The sequence below is a fragment of the Oratosquilla oratoria genome, chromosome 22, assembly GCF_046742065.1.
Source record: "Oratosquilla oratoria isolate Oo_2021 chromosome 22, ASM4674206v1, whole genome shotgun sequence".
NCBI lineage: Eukaryota > Metazoa > Arthropoda > Malacostraca > Stomatopoda > Squillidae > Oratosquilla > Oratosquilla oratoria.
Genome location: NC_134798.1, coordinates 58,686,861 through 58,711,658, shown reverse-complemented (window position 1 = coordinate 58,711,658; position 24,798 = coordinate 58,686,861). Strand labels below are relative to the sequence as shown.

The 24,798-nt window shown below is 38.6% G+C and overlaps 1 protein-coding gene across 1 annotated transcript; it reads left to right on the top strand.

The window, feature by feature from the left end:
- The first annotated feature begins 6,590 nt into the window (after positions 1-6,590).
- LOC143037256 (uncharacterized) lies at positions 6,591-21,139 on the top strand. Its single transcript, XM_076205386.1, has 4 exons — positions 6,591-6,711; positions 15,017-15,150; positions 16,377-16,648; positions 20,177-21,139. Exons 2-4 carry the CDS (start codon positions 15,024-15,026, stop codon positions 20,264-20,266), a joined length of 489 nt encoding a protein of 162 aa, XP_076061501.1. The 5' UTR covers positions 6,591-6,711; positions 15,017-15,023; the 3' UTR covers positions 20,267-21,139.
- Positions 21,140-24,798: the final 3,659 nt, after the last annotated feature.

Below are 24,798 nucleotides of genomic sequence, written 5' to 3'. Positions count from 1 at the left end.
ACGTTTCTGGGCTTGGCGTCATGACAGACGTAATGAGGTGCGCCCCAGCAGACGGGTATTGCGCAATGGGTTATATGTGACATATATGAAATACAATACAAATTACAACATATAATACACGTCATATTCACACAAGGCGTGCCTTAAAATACAAACAGGAGACTTTATTCACACAAGTTCGTGATACAGCACAACCATACAGGATTCTATTCACGCTAAGGACATGACACATATGTTGAATTGGTCTTAGTATCGTTTTATATAGGATCCCTTTTACTCTTGATTGTATGATTGAACATGAATATCTTTCCTCATTCGAGGACAAAAGTATTGGAGTCGTGCTTGAGCAAGGCACTTGTCCTTGCTACAACTGAATCGTGAATTAGAAATAAGACTTCAGGAATGAGCTCATCTGGTATTACAATTTGATTTACCAATCTATTTGGTACGTGTTTGTTCTCAAGAGTTGTCTGATGATACAAGATGTCATCCAAATGTGGTGGTAAGGTGTCACTATCTGTGGTGTCTCCTGATTCGAGGAAATACATATAACACGTTTTCATAGAGGATCAGAGCGTTGCGTTGTACAAAAGTGCTCGCTAGTAAGATTGAGTGAATGGAGAATGTTATGGATAGTAGCCACATTTCGACGAAGGCCATACACTATGAACATGGATACATATAAAGCATCTACTTGCTAAGATGTTACAGGAAAAGACAGGGCTGGATACGGATAGAATATATGCATAGGTTTACATAGTTATATATCATGTGTGGCATCGACGTATTGGCGTATGTTGGCTTGCTGCGCCGGAGGATGCGCATAGGTAAATACGAATATATGAATTACACATAACGTTATATTACATTATGTTACTCTACATTACATTATAATACAACCGCTACAAGTAATATTCAGTTATAGTGAATATTTATAGAACCGTAACAATTAATGACATACAATATCTTTCGAGGTAAAGTAAAACTTGATCATTCTCACTACTTGAATTAACACAGTGTTAGTCCTAGTGATGTAATTTTAATTTAAAATTATTAATAACTTGACTTCTCATTTTTATAAATTAGAAGGACACTTTATCTAACATTAGATATCAAATAATATTGAGTATTAAAAGATTAACTAATCACAATTGAATTTGTTACAGTTTCTCCTAATTTAGACATACCTCTACTCTTCATAAACTAATTAAAACACCATTTATGTATATATTTGCTCAGGCTGTTGATTAAAACCAATATAATGGCAATTGTATTTAAGTTCAGTACCCCAGAAGCATAACTTTGATCATTACTCTCATTTCTCATAATTTTCTGATTTAGTGGTAAGGATAACATTTTCTTCTACGTATTCAGAATAGAAACTATGCAAATCATTTTGATAGTTAATGATCCCAGAAGATAAGCCAACACTATGAACAAGTCAAATTTAGTAAAAAAAAAAAAAAAAAAAAAAATGTGTTCCATAGAAAAACTTTTCATTTAAATATGTGATGAAACGCAAGTGATTTTCATAGTCTATAATGCCACCAATTTGTCATAGTCACCTAGGGGAGGCATATCATCATATAATTGTGATCATATCATAATTGTGAAAGCAGATATGGAATAGCCAACCATTGGACAATCCTTTGGCGTATTTATCTTTGAGAAATTATAAATAGGTTAAAAGCAGTCAGGAATTGAAGTTTGGTTAATATTTCGTATTTTGTCAAATGTGCCAAAAATAGTGGTAGGGTCAAAAATGTGCGAGTTCCAGGTAAGCAGCAAAAAAAAAAAAAAAAAAAAAAAAAAATATGCGGGTTTGTCCACCCTAGAGATGTTCTAGATTTTAGTACGAGTGAAAAAGAAAAATGATGCACATCCATCCTTTAACAGCAGCTCGGAGCTTCTTAACGCTATTGGCTCCCTGGGCATAAGGACTCGAAATCGTCACTTATCCTATTAGGATTCGATTCCTCATCGTTACGTTCTCGTTTTGGCTCACTGGAAGCACAACAGGCCCGCAAGTTTGGAGCGATTTTGTTGATAAATGTTCATGAGGGATTTTTTTTCCCACTTAATATCACGGTTGTTATGCATCGATTTGTCTCCTACAAGTTTGGTTTTCAATGTTTCCTTTTTTTTCTATTAAGTTATTCGTATGTTTGTCCAATTAGTTATTAGGCGGTTTATCTATTTGATCACTTGTTAATTCATTTATACAAATGATATATCTTTCGTCGTTGAATAAACGGTATATTTTTATAATCAGTAGTTCCCTAACAATTAAAGCTTTTTTTCAACAAAACTGTGTAAATGAAAGGCATAAAAGACAAATTTGCTTAGGTTTGATGCATCACGGGTGAGCTAAGCAAATTGTATAGAAAGCGAATAAATGTATATATATACATAATGTGTGTGTGTCACCATGGCCTTGGATCATGTGTTGGACCCATGATCGACAGCTATTACCCTCCCGGATGAGAGCTCAGAGCTTAAATATGACCTATCTATGAGTAATGCTGTAAGCTTACACGCACACACACACACCGAACTCCCCGCCCACGAGATTTTGAGTAACGACTCGCAGCGCAGCGATACTGAAATTATTTCAGCCCTGGGCGGGATTCGAAATCGCACCGCTGTAGCAGCGGTTGCGAACGTTACCACAGCGCCGTCGAGTGTGTGTATATATGTGTATGTATTCTACTTGTGCGTGTATATGCGTAAAGTGAATATGGAAAAGAAATTTACTAACCCAATATGTGTAATAAATAAATACATATATCAATGTTCCCACGCTTTACCTCTGAGTATTCACCTCATTCCTTAAACATTGGAATTACAGCGAAGTCAAATATATGTCTTCTCTTCAAAGAATTTGTATTAACTCTGTATAGCATTTTCCTGAAAGTTGTAGCGTGATGATGTCCTCTGGGAATACATGTCCGAGTGATGGAACGATTGCAAAGAACAAACTTGAAATATTTTTCCGTTTGCATAAGTCGTCACATTACTTCGAGATGGCTCCTAGTTCATTGCCGTGCGGACTTGACATAGATCACGCACTGCCCACAGGTCGATTCTTTGTTAGAATTAGCGTTGATCCGTGTTAGATTTATCACTAATTAATGAGATGGTTCTCTACGTGGGCAATTCGGTTAATTAAATGAGCAATACGAGTTTTAAGGTGGTCAACTGAGGAAGTCTGGGTATTTTTTTTTTTATTCAATTTTTTATATTTTATTTATTCGTTTTTTCATTGATACCTTGTTCTTTCGAAGTGGTTTTAAACTAAGGTTTTATGCCTTTATGAGCTGAAGGGGAGTTCGTTTTTCAAACGATAAGAATTGTATATCGCCACATGGGGGGGGACATCAAGATTTTAAAGGTGATTAGGTGGGGCTTTACTATATATATATATATATATATATATATATATATATATATGTATATATATATATATTAATGAAGAGGCCTTGCTGTGGATGTGCTGTCTTGCGACACTGCTTCTGACCCAGGTCAGTGGACAAGATGCAGGGATGACCCGTCATCCAGGAGGTGCCAAGATAAGAGGGAGGGTAGAGGGGAGTGGAGTATGTAGGGGATGAAATGGGTGAGAGTGGTTTCTATGCCTTTGTCTTTTGTCTACCTCCCGTGTAAGAGATGAAAAAAGCCTTTAGTATATGTATGTATGTAGGTGGGGCTTAGCCCCCCCCCCAAAAAAAAAAAATGTTGAAAACTACTGAGCTGATGCTAGTGAATATGTGACAGGATGATTTCAACTTGTTTCCATCGTTCAACATCAACGAACGCGTAAAATCTGGAACAAGAGGAACAAGTGACTTTCTTGTACTCGATACGTATTCCGAGTCGCACTCGAGGACCACAATACATTCCTTAAACTTCAAAATAGTAAAGAATATGGTTTCCCTTTTATTTGGTCTATGAGGAGAAAAATTAAATTTCAAAGGTAACGTAGACTAAATATGATATATCTAAAATAAAATTAAATTCACCTTTTATAAAATATACGCATATATATATATATATATATATATATATATATATATATATATATATATATATATATATATATATATACACACGTAATATGTATATATTGAAAAATCAGGAATTCATAGTTTTCTCAAGGAAGATGGCTCCTATGAGTCACTCAATGGTGTAAAGTATTTTGGTAACAAATGTTATTCAAGGTGTGGATCTCCCTTGAGCACAAAGCGCCTCAGGCCTAGAACCCACGGCAAATGTTTGGTGGCGAATAAACAAATAAATAAGCAAAAAGAATATAGATATGTATGTATATGTGTGTGTGTATATATGTATATATATATATATATATATATATATATATATATATATATACAGACATGACAGAATTGAATAGACACCAAGAGAAATAGTTTAATTTATTAAACAAGCAAATGATACAATTAAATTGCTTATAAATGGTCACATGAATAACTAATACTTGGTTGACATCCCCTTTGCTTTTTTCAATGCAAGGACCCTTCTAGGCATGCTAGTGATTAGTTCACGAATATCATCTTGAGGGATTTCTTGCCATGTTTCCCGTAGTAATCCTAAGAGTTCGGGCTTTGAAAATGGCTTCCTGTTCTTTTTGCGAAGTTGTCGGTCTAATATGCCCCAGAGGTGTTCAATAGGGTTCATATCCGGGGACTGACTTGGCCATGGATGTTTCCTGATCCCATTTTGGCTCAACCAATTTTGTGTTGCTTGAGCAGTGTGACAAGGAGCTTCATCTTCCATAAATAGGAAGTAATTTTTACTCATTCTACCACTGGAGAATATTGGAATGAGTCCTTCCTTTAATATAGAAACATATTTCCTTGAATTGATGTTTCCTTGACACTCCGCTGTAAGCTCTGATCGACCATCACTCCAAATTGCACCCCACACCATTATTGAAATGCCCCCATGTTTCACTGTTGGCTGCAGTCTTTTGAGGTCAAACTCTTGACTTCATAGAAAATTACAGTGCTCCAAAAGGCCACATGTCTCTCCACCATCTCGACAGCCCAATCCTTTCTGCGCTTGATATTGGCTGGACGAAGGAGTGGTTTCCTTCTTGCAGCTCTGCCATAGTAACCCAGCTTGTGGAGATACCTGACAGCTGTTCTGGGACTGACATCAGCTTGTGCTGCTATGTCAGAGGCCTTGCAACGTGGATCCTTTTCGACATTTCTTTTGACAAGACGCAAGGTTCTTTCTGAGAGCCCGGAACGATCTGGATGAGGTTTTGTGCCTTTCTTGTCCTCTCTGGTGAATTGTACGATCACTCTATTAACAGTAGAAAGGGGTACTGACAGATTTTCAGTTATTTTGTGTTGACTAAGTCCATCTTCATGTTGACCCACAATACGACCTCGCCGAAATTCAGATAGGTCTACTGCTTCTTTGGTTCGTGGCATGCTTGATTAATCTGGTATGTAATCTGAACAAAAATATATGTGAGTATAACATATTAGGTAAATTTGAATAACATTAAGCATTAAATATGAGCAAAAATGAATTTTTCTTGGTGTCTATTCAATTCTGTCATGTCTGTGTATATATACATATATACCAAGGGCTTTTCCCCCCTTACAAGGGAGGTAGCCAAAGTCAAAAGGCATAATTCCATTCCCACCCATTTCATCCCCACCCATTCCATCCCTACTCACCACCCCTCCTCTCCTCCCTTTCATCTTGGATATGATAATGTACATACATATACCAAGGGCTTTTCCCCCTTATAAGGGACGTAGCCAAAAAACAAAGGCATAAAAACCACTCCCACCCATTCCATCTCAAACATACTCCACTCCCCTCCACCCTCTTCCCTCCCTCACATCTTGGCTCTCCCAATAAATATATACATTTATATATATATATATATATATATATATATATATATATACATTTATATATATATATATATATTATATATATATATGTATATATATATACATTTATATATATATATATATATATATATATATATATATAAATACATACATACATACATCAGAGGTGCGGTAGTTCAATGTTGCATATATACGCTAGCACCTTATCAGTATGGTCGAGCTGATTACATTGATTCCAGCCTTCATTTACAACCACAGCGATTCCAACACACCAAAAACTTTACACGCGGCACTCCTCACCATACATACAATCTTAGCAAGACAGATAGAGCCACAGTTTGAGGTACAAAGGTTGTATCGTCCCTCAGAGGACAGGCCGGTTGTGCAGTAGACTAATAAGGCTGAACAACAACAATTTATATATATATATATATATATGTTGAGACATTGTGACAAGTTGAAAAAGGTGGAAAAAAAGAGTCAGGAATAAACTCGGAACGAGACCCGTGACTCTCTTTTTCCACCTTTTTCATATATATATATATACATATATATGCATATATATATATATACATATACATTATATATGTACATTATATATATATGTATATATATAATATATATATATATATATATATATATATATATTTTTTTTTTTTTTTTTTTTTTTTTTTTTAAGCAAAGACACTGGTACCCGGCGGATCGACGCTGGAATTGCAGACGAAGGAGACGACGACGCCAGTGAAGTGACCCTAGAAGACGGGCGGGTACGCTTCCAGACGAGGCAGCGGCTTGGCATTCCCGTCCCCGACGTGATCGGACGGTACCTCGATGATACGGCCACGTATCGATCTTCCAGAACATTCCGTAGTTGTTTTTTTTCTCTCTCCTTGTTTCTTAATTTTTCTTTATTAATTTCTTCCTTTTTTCTTCGTCATTGTTTTTCTCTCTTTTTCTTTTATTCTTCTTTTCTTTTTCTTTTTTCTTTACTTTTGTCAACAGTCCGTAGCCTGTACGGTGTCCGCACGACCTTTTCCCCTCAAGAAGCTGCCGGGTTTCCTCGTTGGCTTGCGCCACTTCGAACGGAACCCTCCAAGCGCAAGAAAGTGGATTTTCTTGAATTAAATTGGTGTGTGTGTGTGGGGGGGGGGGGCTGTTGGTAAGGACTATTCTAGGAGCCCTTAGACCTGGTCGATAGGGAGGGGGGATCCCCTCAATTCAATAAAATCTGCCGTCGTTAACGAGCCAGAGTAGAGTGCGTGTCGAGGGTCGTTCCAACGAGCGAGCCCCTCGTTTTCTCTGACAACCCGCCTAGCCTCCCACGGGGTGCGGGTGGGGGGTGGGGGGTTCTGTCACCAGGGGAATAGACTCGCCTGCAGTTAACCAGAACAAATATGCACAAGGGGCGACGTCTAACTGGATTAAATCGCCTGGGTCTTCTTTTGCCACAATATGATAATGTCTACACACACACACACCAGGCGCGGATCCAGGAATGTTATTTGGGTGTGGGGGCCGAACCGATAAGCGATACTTGAAATACGCCGATATTTTAACCCCAAGAATAATGCTGTTGGCTTGGAGATTGGTCCAGAAACCTAAGTCTGTTTTGCTCGTAATTGTATTCATATATAATTCACAAATATAATTCAAATCATAAATTCGCACTAAGAAGTGTTTATCCAAGGAGAATCCAACTCGAGATGAGTGGACAATGGTAATGGGGCATTACCATTGTTCTTCATACTCGGGGCGTTGGTGGGGGGGGGGCCTTGTATCCGCGCCTAACACGCACACACACACACACACACACACACACACACACACACACACACACACACACACACACACACACACACACACACAAAAGAGGCATCACTGGGTCGAAGGGGTCCTTCGCTCTGCGTAATAAAATCGCGTGTGTGTATACGTACGTGTGCGTGTGTGTATGTATGTGTGGGTGTACGTGTGCGTGTGGAATAATTATTGCATATGTGGGAAGGGAGGGAAACCGTTTCCATCGAACATGCAGAAAAATGTAAAAGTACTTCAATGGAATGGAAAACAAGCCTCATACTAGTTCGGTTTCTTGCAACACAGAATAGACACTCAGAAATAAGTAAGTACAAATGTTTTAGCAATGCATTTTAGTTTTTTTTTTCCAACTTTGAATGAGTAATTGACTAATGGATTCCCCGATTCCACTTGTAGTAGTCTGTTGTTAAGACAGAAAGAGTGGCGTGAACTTTAATCGGAAACCACGATGCGATGGAAAAAGTGATTAACGATGTGATTAGGGAGAACGAAAATCAAGGCGAAGTGTACTGTGTGACTGGTAAGTAATTTAGTTCTGCGAAACGAAGGGTAATTCATCCATTTCAAGATTGATTTGAGTGAAAGACGAAGTAGAGAATGGTGAGTGTATTGTGTAAATGGTAAATTGACTTGAGTAAAAGACGAAGTAGAGAATGATATTTCTCAGAAGTGAACATGAGTATCGATGTAGCGGAAGGGTACAGGACGAGAATAACGCTATTCTCCTCATCTGAGTAGGAGGGCTGCGTGGCGGTAATGGTGGTGGAAAAGAGAAGAAGAGGAGGAGGAGGAAGAGACGGGGATGCATATATAAAAGAGAGTCAATGTCTCGTTCTCACCTCAATCGGACTGCGTCGATCGTGCATACATTTCCATCGACCCTTCACGACCGTTGGGTGTCCTCTACTCCAAGTGAGTTCGTCCCCCGTTTTCTTTGAATGTTGGTCTTCTCTTGTTTATATCATCCACCAATCTCATTTTGACGTTCGTGTTCTTTGAGTATAAATGTTCTTCGTACAACTTTTGAGGTCATTACGAATTTATTTGATAACTTACCTTTTTTTTCCGTGAGTATGGAAGCATAGACATATCAGAATTGGTACTAACTGTGATTGATAGAAGCAGCGGCTCAAGATCTAAATTCGTTTCAGTTGAATTGTCTTTCTCACTGAGGTGTGAATTGGTGTGATATGGATGCATTCCTCATAAACTGTATAAAATGATAGAGCGATTCCCCGCGCATAAGGTCAGATTTTAATTATCTATTTATTTACGGGCCTGCCGACGTTGGAAAACTCGAATTTTTTTTTTACGGAACCGCTGACGTTGCAAAACTCGAAACAAGAAAAAAGGAGAATTTTTTTCAGCAGAACTGCTAAAAATAAGGCCTATTGTTTGTACAATAAATAAAAAGCTTGGTACATACAGTAGTTTGTTCATCGGCATGGCCAGTGAGAAGGTATATTCGGAAAAAAAAAAAAAAATCCTCCAACCTGATAACACGGCTTCCTAAAAGCTTTATATATATATATATATATATATATATATATATATATATATATATATATATATATATATATATATATATATATGTATTCACGCACTTTAACAACCACAATGCACTTTAATTCTAATCCATCAAAGGCCATCATGCTGAAATTGAAACGTGGTACTGCCCAGGACTCGAGCCCGGCAAAGTCACTCGCACTTGTCATGAGGATGCCAGGTCCGTGTCTTGGGCAGTACCACATTTCAATTTCAGCATGCTGGCCTTAGATGGCCTAGAATTAAAGTGCATTGTGGTTGTTAAAATGTATCTCTAATCACTGGGACCCATTTAGTATTGTACATATACACATATATATACATATACATATACATATACATATACATATACATATATATATATATATATATCCCTCCGACCTAAGGGAAAGGATCCTTGGTGCCACTATCCCAATGAATGAAATGATAATAATAAAGAGGCTTAAAATTAATAAAAAGGGATTAGGTATGCTTTGGTGTAATGGTATACTTAAAAAAATATATATAAAGGGAGTGGCCGAGCCATCAAATGAACGGAGAGATTGCAAGAAACCATAAGAAGTGTTTCACTGCCTATCCTTCCCGTCCATAAAGTTATCTAACCTTCTATTAAAACATAAAAAATTACAAAAATTTTACACTGAATGAGAATCCGTCAAGAAATAATGGCCTCAAACTGTCAGGAAATAGATTTAATTTGGAAGTGGGTAGAAACAACTTCGCCAACCGTGTAGTTAATGAATGGAATAAACTTCCTGCAGAGGCAGTTCAATGTAGTTCAGTTCGAAGCTTTAAGATTCGTTTAGATAAACACCTAAGCAAGATGCTGTAATGACTGTCATTTATATTATATTATCTGATCATTTTTTATTATTTGTCTGTTTATTATTTGCTTGATTTTCATTTATTATTAGTTATCTGTCAATTTATTATTATTTACTATTTACCTGTTTGTTTATTATTTAACTACCTATGCATTTATTTGACATATATATATATATATATATATATATATATATATATATATATATATAAATTCGCATCCGACCTAGTTATGGACCAAAAGGTCTCCTGTCGTTATGCTCCGCCCCGCCTTTGTAATCCTTTGTAGTTTCAGCGCTCAACAGGTTCATAAGTCTATTCCATTCGTTAACCACTCTATTGGTAAGCCAGTTCTTGCTTATTTCTTTATTAAATCTAAATTTGTCCAATTGATATTCATTACTAGGAGTTCTGTTTTGCTGTTTTGATATGGTGACCTTATCTGTATCTTTCTTAAAACCTTTGACCCATTTGAATACCTCTATTAAGGTATGGTTACACTAGTCAACGGATAAGATGGATTCCAACGATTCCGATGGATTTCGTCCAAGGTTGAAGGATTTGGATTGGAATCCAAGCCTAGGAACGCCCAACCCAATACCATTGTGATCCATACCTTGGAAAAGATCCAAGGTAGAAAAACAGTAGATATATGATAACATTATTCATATTTACGACATTTGAATATATATACATACATATATATGTATATATATATATATATATATATATATATATATATATATATTTATGTATATAATTCAGTAATAGATAAGTTATGCAATGGCATAAGATTACCTTGAAATAGAAAATACATTTTACGGAATGTATATAGTGGTAATAATCAAACAGTCATTTGACTACCGCTATAATGTAAACATTGCTCAATTTTTATGCGCGAAAACTCTTCTCACTATTTGCTTGGTATCTACACTATTCGCCGTGACGAGTGGAGTACTGAAGTTACCCATGCTCTAATAGAGAAAATACGACCACAAGAGGCGCTTTGGGATGTGAGGCATCACGATCATATCAAGAAATAATAATAATCTTTCTCAGTGGTCAGCCCATCATTTAAGGTTTTCTGTGGATGACAAACGTTTTCTGCCTAGGGCTCGATAGTGTGTGTTTGTGTGGGATTCACCATTGTCTTAGATCACATGTTGGACTCGTGATCGACAGCTATTTCCCTCCCGGAAGAGAGATCAGAGCTCATATATGACCGATCTATGGGTAAAGCTGTGACCTTACATGCACACACACACACACAACTCCCCGCCCACGAGAGTTTGAGTAACGACTCGCAGCGCAAAGATTCTGAAGTTATTTTAGCTCTGGGCGGGATTCGAACCAGGACCATTGTAGTGCCTGCCGGGAACTCTAACACTGCGCCATGAGTCGCCTGTGTGTGTAAGAAAGATGCAAGGATCGGCATATATACACTTTTAGAGAGAAACTGTCATATCGTAGGCTCTGCCAATCAGAGTTCCTTATTCTGTATAGAGGGTGGGGCATGGCGTCGCTCCTTTTACGTGATTGGTGAGAACATCTCGCGTCTAACCACTTATTATAGGATGAACAAATGCAAAGGCTGGATGTGCATTCTGCTGGCTAGTGTAACCATACGTTTAGAACACCCTACATTCTCCGTCTTTACAGAGATTGCAACTTAAGGTGTCTAATTTTGCCTTCGTTAATGCATATATCCACTCTACACCAACTCAAAATCCCATTTGTTGTCTCTCCTATCCTGGCACATCGTGGATAGAGGACCATCCCCCTTTCACACCACACTGAGACAAGAAGAAATTCCTTCGAGTTACGTCATTTCCTTATTCATTCAAAACCACTCCCTATTCACTCCCGTTTTTGTCCTATCTCTCATCCCTGCTCGACAGACACTCCTCTTACATTTAATAATCTCTCACTTTCGGTCTTCTCATGGGGGTGTTTCGTTTCAAGGAGGGAGTGATAAGGTGTGCAAAGATGGTATGTGGAACAAGGAGGATAGGAGGAAATAGAAGGAAGGTTTGTGAGTGGTGGGATACTGAAATGAAAGTAGTAGAAGATAAACGAGCATTCAGGGATTGGTTGCAAAATAGGACAAGAGGTACAAAGAAAAAAGAAGGGAAATAAAACATAAGATAAAAGAGGTGAAAAAGAGAGTAGATTTAAAATGGGGGGAGGAGTTTGACAATTTTTTTTGAAAATAATAAAAATATATTTTGGAAGGAAGTGAAGAAAGGAAGGGGAGGTGAGTCAATTAGAGAAGAAACAAAAGGCAAAGATGGACAGATGTTAACGAAAGAGGAAGCGGAAAGAGAGAGATAGGCAGACCATTTTAGATGTATGTGGAGGACGATAGGAAGGGATTGGTGGTAGCAGTTGGAGGTGCTGAGAAAAGAACAGTGACGGGAAAGGAAAAAGGAGGAGAAATACATATGAAAAGATATGGTGCAATCAGCTCTGAAAATGATGAGAGTAGGTAAGGCAACTGGGCTAAATGGTTGTCATGCGGAGTGTGAAGAAAGAGGAACAGAATAATAGTGGACTGGCTGGTGAGGTTGTTTAATGTATGTCTTAGGGAGGGTAGAGTGCCGAAGGACTGTAGGAATGCCTGTATATTTCCGCTTTACAAGGGAAAAGGGGTGACAAATGTGATTGTAGTAGTTTTAGAGGCTTCAGTTTGTTGAGTGTAGTTTGGAAGGCTTATAGGAGGATTTTGATTGAGAGGATTAGGAGAGGAACGGAGGGAGTAATTGGTAAGGAACAGAATCGGTTTAGGAAAGGTAGGGGTTGTGTGGATCATGTTTTTGTGGCAAGGAAGACCTGAGAGAAAGCTTTATCTAAAAGTGAGACTTTTTTTCTTTATTGATTTGAAAAAGACATGGAAGACAGGAAGGCACTATGTAAGGTTTTGCTGATATATGAGATTGGGAGAAAGATGTCAAGGTAAGTCAAGAGTTTTTTATTTATTTATTTATTTTTCTCCAAGAGCCATTGTTAAGAAATGAAGAGAGCGAGTGGTTTGAGGTAAAGACAGGGCTGCTTCAGAGATGTGTCATGTCGCCATGGCTGTCCATTGTGTACATGGATGGGATTGGTGTAGGAGGTTAAGACGAGGGTAGTGGACAGGGGACTAGAGATGGTTAAAGACAACGGAGAAAATGGTGGGAGATGAGTATGGTCAGAGTGGGATTAAGGCAGTTAGTGACGGAGTTTGGGAAGGTATGCAATAGGAAAACAAGTTAAAGGTAAATAAAGAGGAGAGCAGGGATGGAGATGGAGTTGGGAGATAGGGTTGATGAAGGAGTATTGGGATGGTTTGGACAAACGAAAAGAATGAATGAAGAAAGATTAAAAGAGGTGTGGAAAGCAGAGGTGAAAGGAGTGAACATGAAGGGGTGACCAAGGATGGGATGGATGGATGGGGTAAAAGAAGCATTGGGAAAGAGGGGAATGTCCGTCAAGGAAGGAAGGGAGAAGACAGGAGATAGGGATGAATGAAGAATGGTTGTGTATGGATGATGATGTGATGCATGGAAGGGAATGGGTGAAGGGTGAGGGAGTGTGTGTAAATGATATTTTGACGCAGCCCGAGGGAATTTCTCCCCGTCTTCTCTTTTTCTGCATGAGGGGACGGAGAGGGGGAGGGGTCGCTGAGTAAATGAAGCGGCCTTGCTGTGGATGTGCTGTGTACTGCCACATTACTTCTGACCCAGGGCAGTGGGCGAAATGCAGGAATGACCCGCCATCCAGGAGGAGCCAGGAGAAGAGGGAGGGGGGTGAATGGGAGTGGAGAGGATATGGGGGCTGGTATTGCACGTGCGTTCCTCAAAGAAGCCTTTGTGGTGTCTCACGTGGTAGACCGAGACACAGGTTAGCCTTCTCTGGGACCTGATAGGGTCCGTCTTAGACTGGTGAGCTGCACGTGCGTTTCCTCAAAGAGGCCTTTGTGAGGGCCATGCGGCCAGCTGTGGCTCACGCGACTGGGCGGTACACGACTCGCACGGCTGACCCCACGAGCGATTCCCTTGGGGCGGGGGCTGCGAGTCGTTACTTCAACTCTAGTGGGCGGGGAGTTGGGTGTGTGTGTGCGTGTAAGGTCACAGCATTACCCATGGATCGGTCATATATGAGCTCTGATCTCTCTTCCGGGAGGGAAATAGATGATCACGAGTCCAATACGTGATCCAAGACCATGGTGAAACACACACACACACACACACACGCACACACACACACATGCCCACACGCGCACGCGCGTAAACTACGAACACGAACACACTCATTACGAAGTCACGGATAAAAAAAATACATGCATACATACCGAAGGCCCTTCTCCCTCTTACAAGGGAGGTGTCCGAATCAAACCGCACACCCACCCACCCACATCCAAAGCCCTTTCATCACCCTTCCCATGTGAGAACCTTTGAAAGAAACCTGAAGGTGATCAAAAGACAGATGCATCCAACTGCGTAATGGCCAATCTGAAATCATAATCGAATTGAAGGAGACAAAAATACGGGCCTTATAATTATTTCTCTTCCCTGTGCAGTACATTTAGGAAAACACAGTTAAACAAAACACGCACTCGTGCACATGTGGTATTTGTATGTGTGAATATCTCTAGGTGATGGGATGCTTATACACTCTCATATTTTCTCACCAGATACCAGGTAGATGTTATCATCTGTCAGTCGTCGACCTTTTGATCAGACTCCTCCAGCCGTCACGATCTTCGTATAATCCATCTTGACTTATTTCTTCTACTGTTAAATACCTTCTCTCTAAGTTCATCTTTACACAATCTAACCATCTCTTTCTAAGTCTTCCCGCCTGTCTCTTTCCTCTTGGATGCCACTCCATATATTTCTTAGGATATTTATTCGCTTCCTTTCTTTTTTACGTGCCCATACCATCTCAAGTGTCTTTCCCCTCCATAGGAACACAATGTCAGTCGGAGGAAAACAGTTTAGCATCGACTCAGCCACGTACCAGCTGCAAACTGTGATGATTTTGCTCGTCATCTCCTCCTTTGTTAACCTGACCGCTTCTCAAACATATCACTACTCCAGAGGTGAGCTTAATTTATCATTATATACACATCGCCTACCATGTTATCGGTGATGTCTACTTTGATCAATAATATAATTTGCATGATCTAGATTGAATATGTGCATACACACACACACACACACACACACACACACACACATATATATATATATATATATATATATATATATATATATATATATATATATATGAAATTGTAATGTTACAACACATTTGTAAATGTTCACTTTATACCCACTATCGGAGAAATATCAGAAGTACAGGAAAACTGTATATTTCGACTACTATCTGTAGTCCTCATTCTGCTGAAGAGGACTACAGATAGTAATCGAAATATACAGTTTTTCTGTACTTCTGATATTATTTCTGCGATAGTGGGTTTAAAGTGTACATATACATACTCGTATATTTATATAAATTTGTACGGCATGAGGCGTGATTAGAAGCTATGGATTCAAGGTCTGTTGCTGCGATGTAACGCCTTTTGAGTGTGTTTTTTAACTGATCTTTGTAGCACTTTTTCTGACCCTCCTGCATTGCGACATGCATCCGGTAGTTGCCCGTGAAAAAATTGTCTGGGAAGACATTTTTCAGGCATGTGAAGGACTTGATCCGCCCATTGCAGCCGACTTTTTGCTAGCAATACATACTTCAGTGCTTGAAATTTGTGCACGTTGCAATATTTCAGTGTGTGATACTTTGCCTTGCCATGTTAGGCATAGGATTCTTTCTAGACACCGTATGTGGAAGACCTGCAGAGCTTTTATGTGTCGTCTGCAGTTGATCCAGGTTTCTGACCTGAAGAATAGGGTGGAGATGCAGACTCTGTAGACGGATATTTTGGTGTCTGTTCGAGGGTTTCCATTGTCAAAAACCCGCGGAGGTAGACGGCCAAAAGATGCAGATGCAAGGTGGAGTCTTGACTGCATTTCATACTACATTGTGTTTTGGTGTTATAATACACAACACTGAGGAGCCCCACCCCCGTCACCTGCTTTCAAACTACAGTGCTGCAAGTCATTTCACCTACCTCAGCAGCATTACAACACCAAAACATAATGTAGACTATGAAATACAGTCAAGGATTCACCTCGCATCTGCATCTTCTTTGTGTAGACGTCCAGACCTATGGAAACCACTGAGTTAGTGTGTTGTAGGACTTCTGGTAAGTGAGCAAGCAGAGCACAGTCGTCGCCAGTACTACAAGCATCACATACTTTGCTGCAGGATGGACAAACGGACGCAAACGCTCCGACATTTCCCTTGGACTACGGTCTGAGGCGACTGGATCCGGGTCTTTCGTCGACTACGGTGGAGACCGCGTCATGAAGAGATTCCTAAAGCATGATAGGGTGCGAACAAGTAGTGGCGACCTGGAGGTTTTGTTTCCGGATCTCCAGATGTTCATGAACTCCCGCTCTGCCAGCAATGGACCAACCTTGCCAACATCTTCGAACACCTCACCTGTGCTCAACAACCAGATACGCCCTCAACCTAAGGTATGTCGTTTCTAACATAAAGTGATCCCAAATTAGTATTAGGAGATTCAAGTATGAAGTCTGCCCCTTCAGAGATGTTATCATGACACAACAAGCTGAGTAAAAGCAGCAACGACTGCAACAGCACTGTAGGAGAGAGGGCAAACGCAGAGTATGGGATCCAATATATTTGACGTTTCGCCCAGCAGGGCTTCTTCTGAAGAAGCCCTGCTGGGCGAAACGTCAAATATATTGGATCCCATACTCTGCGTTTGCCCTCTCTCCTACACAATAAGCTGCTAATACTGCTGATGATGTAGATGATATTTGATGTCTGTTTAGGTAATGACAAACATTCTAGTCGCGTTATGTTTTTGGAAATATACTCGCATCTTTAAATTGCTTTCCTTTTTTGATACTATGTCTAGTCATGTAGGATGAAACATAGTACAGGGTGTCCATAAAGTCTGGACACAGGTAAAAATAGGTAAAAAATTAAAACACTTGATTTTTAATCTTTATTTTTGTTCAGATGACATCTTCAATGTGTTTTCCATCATTTGCAATTCAAATATAAATGCGTTTCACTAAATTTTCATGAACTTGATGCAATAAAATTTTGTTACCCTCAATTTTGGCACATTCGTCCTTAATTCACTGAGTCAAGTGCATCCTGTTATTTTTACTAAGTACACTTTCTCCTTTAGCATACCCCAGAAAAAGAAAATTAAATTTTCATATTAATTTCGCTATAAATAAGAAATATCCAATTATTCTATGTGTCCAGACTTTATGGACATCCTGTATCGCTGAAACATTTTATTAGATTGAATATTTAAGTCTTTTAGGCTTCATATCAAACTAAAATATAGCAGTCTTACTTGTAGACTGGAACAATACAGTCCTCCTAGACCGAAGCAATGCAACAACCTGAAAATGCATGTTCCAATTGAACATTCTTATGTCAAAGACGACCTGTTGGTTTTGTTGATACATTCCGTAACAGTTTTTACACTCGGCAGGTATACAATAGACCATGATTTATTAAAATTTCTCACAGCTATTCAGAAGATTTAATGTTTAACAATGGCGTGTGAATAGCAATGTTTGACTACTCTTACGTCACATTTCCGAAGATTCTAGAGACTGTTTTTGAAGTGCATACTTTTTTCTTTTTCTTTTTAGTGTCGTAGAAAAAAATAATCAATTTTAAAACCCGAATTAGTCATCCAGTAATTTTTATTGTCCTCCATTTCGAAATGATACTTTTTAAACCAGTAACATTTCGAAATGGAGGACAATAAAAATTACTGGATGATTGCTTAGATACTACAATGCGTTGGCAACATGCGAAATAAGTGTGTGTATATATATATATATGTAATATATATATATATATATATATATATATTATATATATATATGTATATATATATGCATATATAATGTATATATGTATATATATGCATATATATTATATATGTATATATATGCATATATATATGTATATATATGTATATATATGCATATATATATATAATATATATATTTATTGTCATTATGACATATGGAATTAATAAACCCTCCTACTGGGATTCGAACCCTCACCTGAGGTGCTTGCCAATTATAAGGCGAAGGCCGTACCGTCATGCCGCGACGATCCTTCAAAATGGAACGACTTATATCACCTAATAGTTCCACCGAGGGCACGACCAGGTGATATAGGTCGGGTGATAAGGTTCGTGAGGGATTGCAAGACATCCACGATCTTGTTGTCCTTGTCACTGTCCTCCCTCCTCTAATGCTGCGTCATCGCAACGGCTGGGTGATGTCTGCGCCGCCGTCACTTTGGGGTGAGCGTAGGGGAGTAGTAGGCGTCGCCCCGAATGTAGCTCACCTACATGGACTGGGTATTAGGCAGAGTTCTCTATCAGTGTCGTTGTGGAGCATTTATTGTCATCGCCAAAGGACACCGACCTTGTGTTTGCTGGTGATGCTGTCCTTCTTGCGGAGTCGTTGTAGGTCTTGTTTGCAGCCATCGAGTCACTGCACAGGGAGGCGAGACTGCTTGGAGTTGAGGTCTCCTGGACTAAGACCAAGGTCAAGGAGTTTGAAGGCTTACTGGGTGACACAGTTCAGTCTTCCCATGCATGTGGCAAGGACACTGAGGTCTTGGAAAGTTATGAGTACATATACCTTAGTAGTATCGTGCATAACAGTGGTAGGCCATACCAGGAAGTACTGGCATTCCAAATGGTGCTATGGACACTCTCAACCTAAGTATATGGTATTGTCGTTATCTATGCAGGGGGTCTAAGACTTAAATATTCAAATCACTTGTGCTCCCTGTCTTGCTGTACGGCTGTGAGACATGGGCATTGAATATACTGACTTGAAGAGGCGTCTCGGTGTCTTTGGTGCTAAATGCATTCGGAGAATCGGGGGTACCGTTGGAATGACTTCATAACAAACCTGAGACTGTACTATGAGGCTCAGTCTGGGCCAGTCACCAGCATAATTCGTGAACGTCAACTCCGGCTATATAGGCATGTAGCACGTTTCCTTGATGCTGATTCTATTCAGCGTTGTCTCCACAAGAGGCAGACCTCGATGGAGGAGACGAAGGGGAAGGCCACAGAATTCATGGGAAGGACGAGTTGATCGAACCTGTGGATATTTGTTTGGAATGGGAAGGGTGTCTGGATGGGAAATTGCTCGGGGAGACCGTAGGGACTGGCACCGGGGTGCGAGTGAATCAACGCGCTCCCTGGCGTATAGTCTTATACTATTTCCATTATCTCGTGACCCACAAGGTGTTGTCTGCCGTGTTGTCACGTACTCAATCAAAACATTCAGCATATACCGGAAGCTGTCCACTGCCCGGAGTATGTTAACATGGAATATTCTAAATGCTTATTGATTTTTTTTTATTAAATGGTAGGTGATATGAGTAATTGTTATACATATAAAGAAAAGAAGAGACTTGTTAAACGATGTGGCATCTCAGGTCAGGCGATGTTGCCCCGGCTCCCGACCTAGGAATTTCCGTGTGTATGGGGGGGGGGGGGTCGCTGAGTCACAGGTGCGCGGGTCACTCATTCATCCTTTGTCAGTTATACCGGTTATACATGCAAATATATAAAACAACTGTGTCTCCCCCGTTTTCTTTGGAGATGGTTTAGACGTGGCAACGCTGCTGGTTTTGCCGGCCACACCCTATGGGTCACCAGATAATGGAAGAAGTATAATTGATGTTGACAAAATGCCAGAGTGAGATCGAAAAACAGTTTTCTGTATAGATACATCAACTCCTGGAAGAAATTTAGATATAATGTACCCCCAAGTTACATCTACAAATTAATTGAAAAGTACTAAGTGTAAGTTGGAAAAGAGCACCCTACGAGTGTAGCTCTTTTACACACACACACACACACACACACACACACACACACACAGGTACGCGCTTCTAACTACCATCAAAGATGCAGTTAACTAAATTAACTGAACTGATTTCTAAAAAAGCTGACCTCATTCTTTCCCTTGCCACAGAACATGGAGTCATATCAGGCCGCTGTCGAACGGTTTCTTGCCTACATGCTGCCCTGGAAGAACCAAGAATACCCAGCCGCCGAATCCTAAACTCCACACCTCCGCACTTCAACTTAAAACGCAACAGCTCTGGTTTATGACTTCGTCTTAGTTCAAAGAGGATTCCATCTACAATTCTTTTCAACCGATTCTGCCGATGCCACTAAAGTTCACAACCGCAACTAGTAATTGTTAGGAACTGTATGGTTGTTATTTATGTGGTTGGCCTACGTCTGTGTTGTTCGCCCATGATATTCAGAGATTACCTTTAATTGCAGCATAATCTTTTGATAAAGAGGAATATTTTGAACCTGCGAAAAACTGCAGGGTTTTCGGGACAGAATATTGGAGGTTTCTTATCCTTCCATAAGCTGGCTCTACCGGATAGTTCTTTCGTTCGGGAAAACTGAATAATGGCAAGGTTTTGTCGCTCATAGATCTAGGATGTGTTCCAACACCATGGTGAATCTCTATCTATCTCTCACACACACACACACACACACACACACACACACACACACACACACACACACACACGCCCAAGGCTGAAATAATTTCAGTATCGCTGCGCTGCGAGTCGTTACTCCAACTCTCGTGGGCGGGGAGTTGGGTGTGTGTGTGTGCGTGTAAGGTCACAGTATTACCCATAGATCGGTCATACGAGCTCTGAGCTCTCATCCGGGAGGTTAATAACTGTCGATCACGAGTCCAACACGTGATTCAAGACCATAGTGAAACACACACACACACAAGTAATATAAAGTTGTGTGTAACCAAAATGAAAATGGTGGAACGCCATACAGCAAATATCCATACATTGGAAGGAAAGTGAAACCTTTGGTTTGGAATATGGAAAGAGATGTTTGTTGATAGCGGACATAAGCAGGATAGTGATTATGGAAAATTAATGACGAGGTTAGTTAATTCTGAATAACCAAAGAATAGGAGCTATGAGTGAGATACCTAAAAAAAAAAAATAGTTGAGGATATGGGTAAGACGAGGAGTGAGGACACTCAAGAAACAAATGTTTGACCAAACTGTTAAAACAGATGATCTGAAAAGTAAATTGGTTAAAATGACGTTAAAAATTAAAACATGCAAAATGGATTTTGATGAGTTAGAGGGTGAGTTTAACAAGGTAAAATAAGAGATGATTAAGTTGGAGAACAGTGTAAATTGAATTAAGGAGAAGGCTAAAGAAAACGGAGAAAATATTAGAGAAAGTACACAAGCACAGAAAGGATGGTTCAAGTTACAATATATATATATATATATATATATATATATATATATATATATATATATATATATATGAAACAACAAAGAAGGAAGGTGTGAAGAAAGAGGTGATTAGGGTAATTAGAATTGAGGAATCGTTGATATAAGAGATTATAAACGAAAAAAAATGTATTGTAGTAGTAGCATAGGAAGAAGAACATTTACCAGTAAGAAGATAACGAGAATAAAAGACAGAAAAAACTAAAGAAATATTTCAAACAATAATGGACAATAAGGAGGCTATACGCAAAGAAACAGAAGTGTTTATCTTAGATATTGCTGATAGCCACAAAGGAAACCAGAAAAAAAACTAACATTCCCAAGCGCTTTCGTTATTTCACGAAAGCGCTTCAGAATTTTAGTTTCTTTTTTTCAGGTTTCCTTTGTGGTTATCAGCAATTAATTGGATCATGTGGCTTTGGGATTTTTTTGCATTAGGTAGATATGTAGAAGGGGGTGCAAGGCAGATGGAAATAAACATAGAATCACAAGCCACAGTGAATGAATTAATGAGTAAGACATCGAAACCCTTTTCTCCAATTTCTAACAGTGATTGTTACCTGTCCGAGCAATCTAAACTCATAGAACAAACACTAAAAACCCATTGTTGATTGGATTAAGAAAAGAAAGGAAATAACGATTTCCATATATTTCGATCACTGGCTGTGATCCTCTTCAGCGGAATACAAAGTAAAGAGAAAACACATATATACAGAGGAGAGGGGTGTAGTGAGGGAACATGGACGTGACACTTTAAGTGTCATGTCCAATCAACAGTGGGTTTTTAGTGTATTTACTAATGTGTTACGACATTGGCAATCATAGAACAAAGGTGACAGCTTTAGCCGCAGCTATGAGCCTCCTGGCGTATGCTCCTCACCACCTTCACGTGGAAACTAGAAAGTGTAGATGAAATAAAAATAAAATTGGGTAAGTGAGGCAACGAAGGATAAGAAAAAAAAACACGAAATGAGGAACAGAGAATAGAGGATAAATCTGTTCGAGAGTGGTATATTAAAATATTAGGAAGTGGAAAAAGGAGAAAAAAGAAAAATAATGAACAGAAATAAAGGGACTAAATATAGAACATACAAATATAGACGAATTGGTATCAACACTAGAGTGGTATATCAAAAAATTAGGAAGTGATAAAAGAAAAAAAGGAAAATAAGGAACAAAAATAAAGGGACTAAATATTAACACACAAATATAGACGGATATATATCAACATGAGAATGGTGTATCAGAAAATGAGGAAGTGGTAAAAAAAAAAGAAAAAAAAAAAAAGGGAAAACAAGGAACAGAAATAAAGGGACTAAATATAGAACATACAAATATAGACGGATAGGCGTCAACAAATCTTGAAACAAATGACTAATGGAGAAAGGACCAGACACAATGTGCTTTGCTGAAACCAAGATCAAATGAGATAATGATGTTCAGGTGGTTAGAGGAAATGATAACCTAGAGGAGGGGCAGGGAAAGAAAAGGTGGAAGGTGGTGTGATGATAGTGGAGTCATCGAGGTGGAAGAAGTGGAAATAGAAGGCATGCCAGAGATAATGAATATAAGAATTAATAATAATAAGGATTACAAAGGTGGAGCATGCCGACAGGAGACCTTTTGGTCCATATCTAGGTCGGATGCGAAAAAAATCATAATAATAAATGAATAAATAAAAACTAATAATGTAAATAACAAATAAAATACATAATAATAATAATGATAATAATAAGTTTATTTGGCAATGAATCAATATATATGAAGTGCAGATAAAGAGAAGAACATATAGTTCGAAATAATTACAAAAATAACACAAAAAAAGCATGTAAGCTTATTTCCACTGTGAAAGGGTTGGGAAAAGACATCACAATAGCATACATCCTTCCAAAGACAAGAACATAGAGTGAAACAGACTACAGAGGACTAATAGAAAACATGGCTTAGCTCCTGAAATGCTCTATTGAAAAGTGAGAATATAACTGTAATCCATTTTAATTGTGGAGAGGTATAAATACTGGAAGAAAGGGAGAAAGAGGGAAGTGAAGAATCTTGGGGTAATATGTTATTGACCAAAGCAATGAATAATTTAATGATCCAATGATTGAATAAAATAAAATTATATAAGGACAAAATACATCAGTAAGACTGGGTTTGATTTTACCCAAGGTACCTGAGGTGATTGAATCGTGTGGTTCTTGAATTAATGCTGGAATTAGAGAAGACAGAAATAAGAGAGAAAATACACAAACAAGATACTAATTTGCAAAGGCAAACTTTGGTGAACTGGAAAAATATCTTGAGAAAGTAATTGGAGGTTGTTTAAGGAAACTAAAGAAATTGAGAAAAAAAAATTATTGTTTTCATGACAAACTTGCAATATAGGAGTGGAGATGTACAAAAATGAATGGGAGAGAAAAAAGGACTGGTTCAATAGAAGATGTGCAATGGCAAAACAAATCAGTCAGAGCATGGGAGAGGAGAGAAAAAAACTAAAGACAAAAAAAAATTGCAAAAGAATACAAGGAAAAGGATTGTTCACAAATGTAAGGATCAACATGATTCATTTTTCATGTTTGTAAATGGGAAGTTCAAAGAAGGAACATCCAAGTTATAACAGTGGAGGTAAGTAAATTGTTTCTACCAATCAATAAATTGGAAGTGAGAAAGGCCATAGAGCTACACGGGATCTCAAATTGGATGTTGGAAGTTTGTAGAAAACAAATTACTGGACAAAGTACATCAATAGTAGCATGTTCACTGGGAGAAAGGAAGTTTAAATTTGGGGTGGAATTATGCAAATGGGGTACCAATATTCAAAGGAAAAAACATAGAGGTACCGTACCAACAACAAACACAAATATATATACACACACACACAGACACGCACATATATATATATATATATATATATATATTTATATATATATATATATATATATATATATATATATATACAAATATATAATCAGGCAAATAATTGTTTGCATACATGTGACCATATCTGGAAAAAAGCTCACACAATTCCGATTTTGAAACCAAACCAACTAAATCTTGCATTATATTGACTAATCTCACTTTTGTCCACATAATCTAAACTGGTAGTAACAAAACTCAAAAGAGAAGTATCTACCTTCCTCCAACCAACGTGGTTTCAAACAGGGCCACCCTACCAGCCTCTCCTCACAAACATCACACAAGTACTGGAAGTACTCAATAATGATGTCCCATCAGAAAGAACAGTTATGGTTGCCATAGATATAAACAAGGCTTTTGACAAGATCCCTATGTACATACATACATA

Coding starts and splice junctions, on each gene's coding strand:
- LOC143037256 (XM_076205386.1), top strand. CDS start 15,024: ATGTCAGTCGGAGGAAAACAGTTTAGCATCGACTCAGCCACGTACCAG. Junction 15,151..16,376: donor AACATATCACTACTCCAGAG/GTGAGCTTAATT, acceptor ACTTTGCTGCAG/GATGGACAAACGGACGCAAA. Junction 16,649..20,176: donor AGATACGCCCTCAACCTAAG/GTATGTCGTTTC, acceptor CCCTTGCCACAG/AACATGGAGTCATATCAGGC.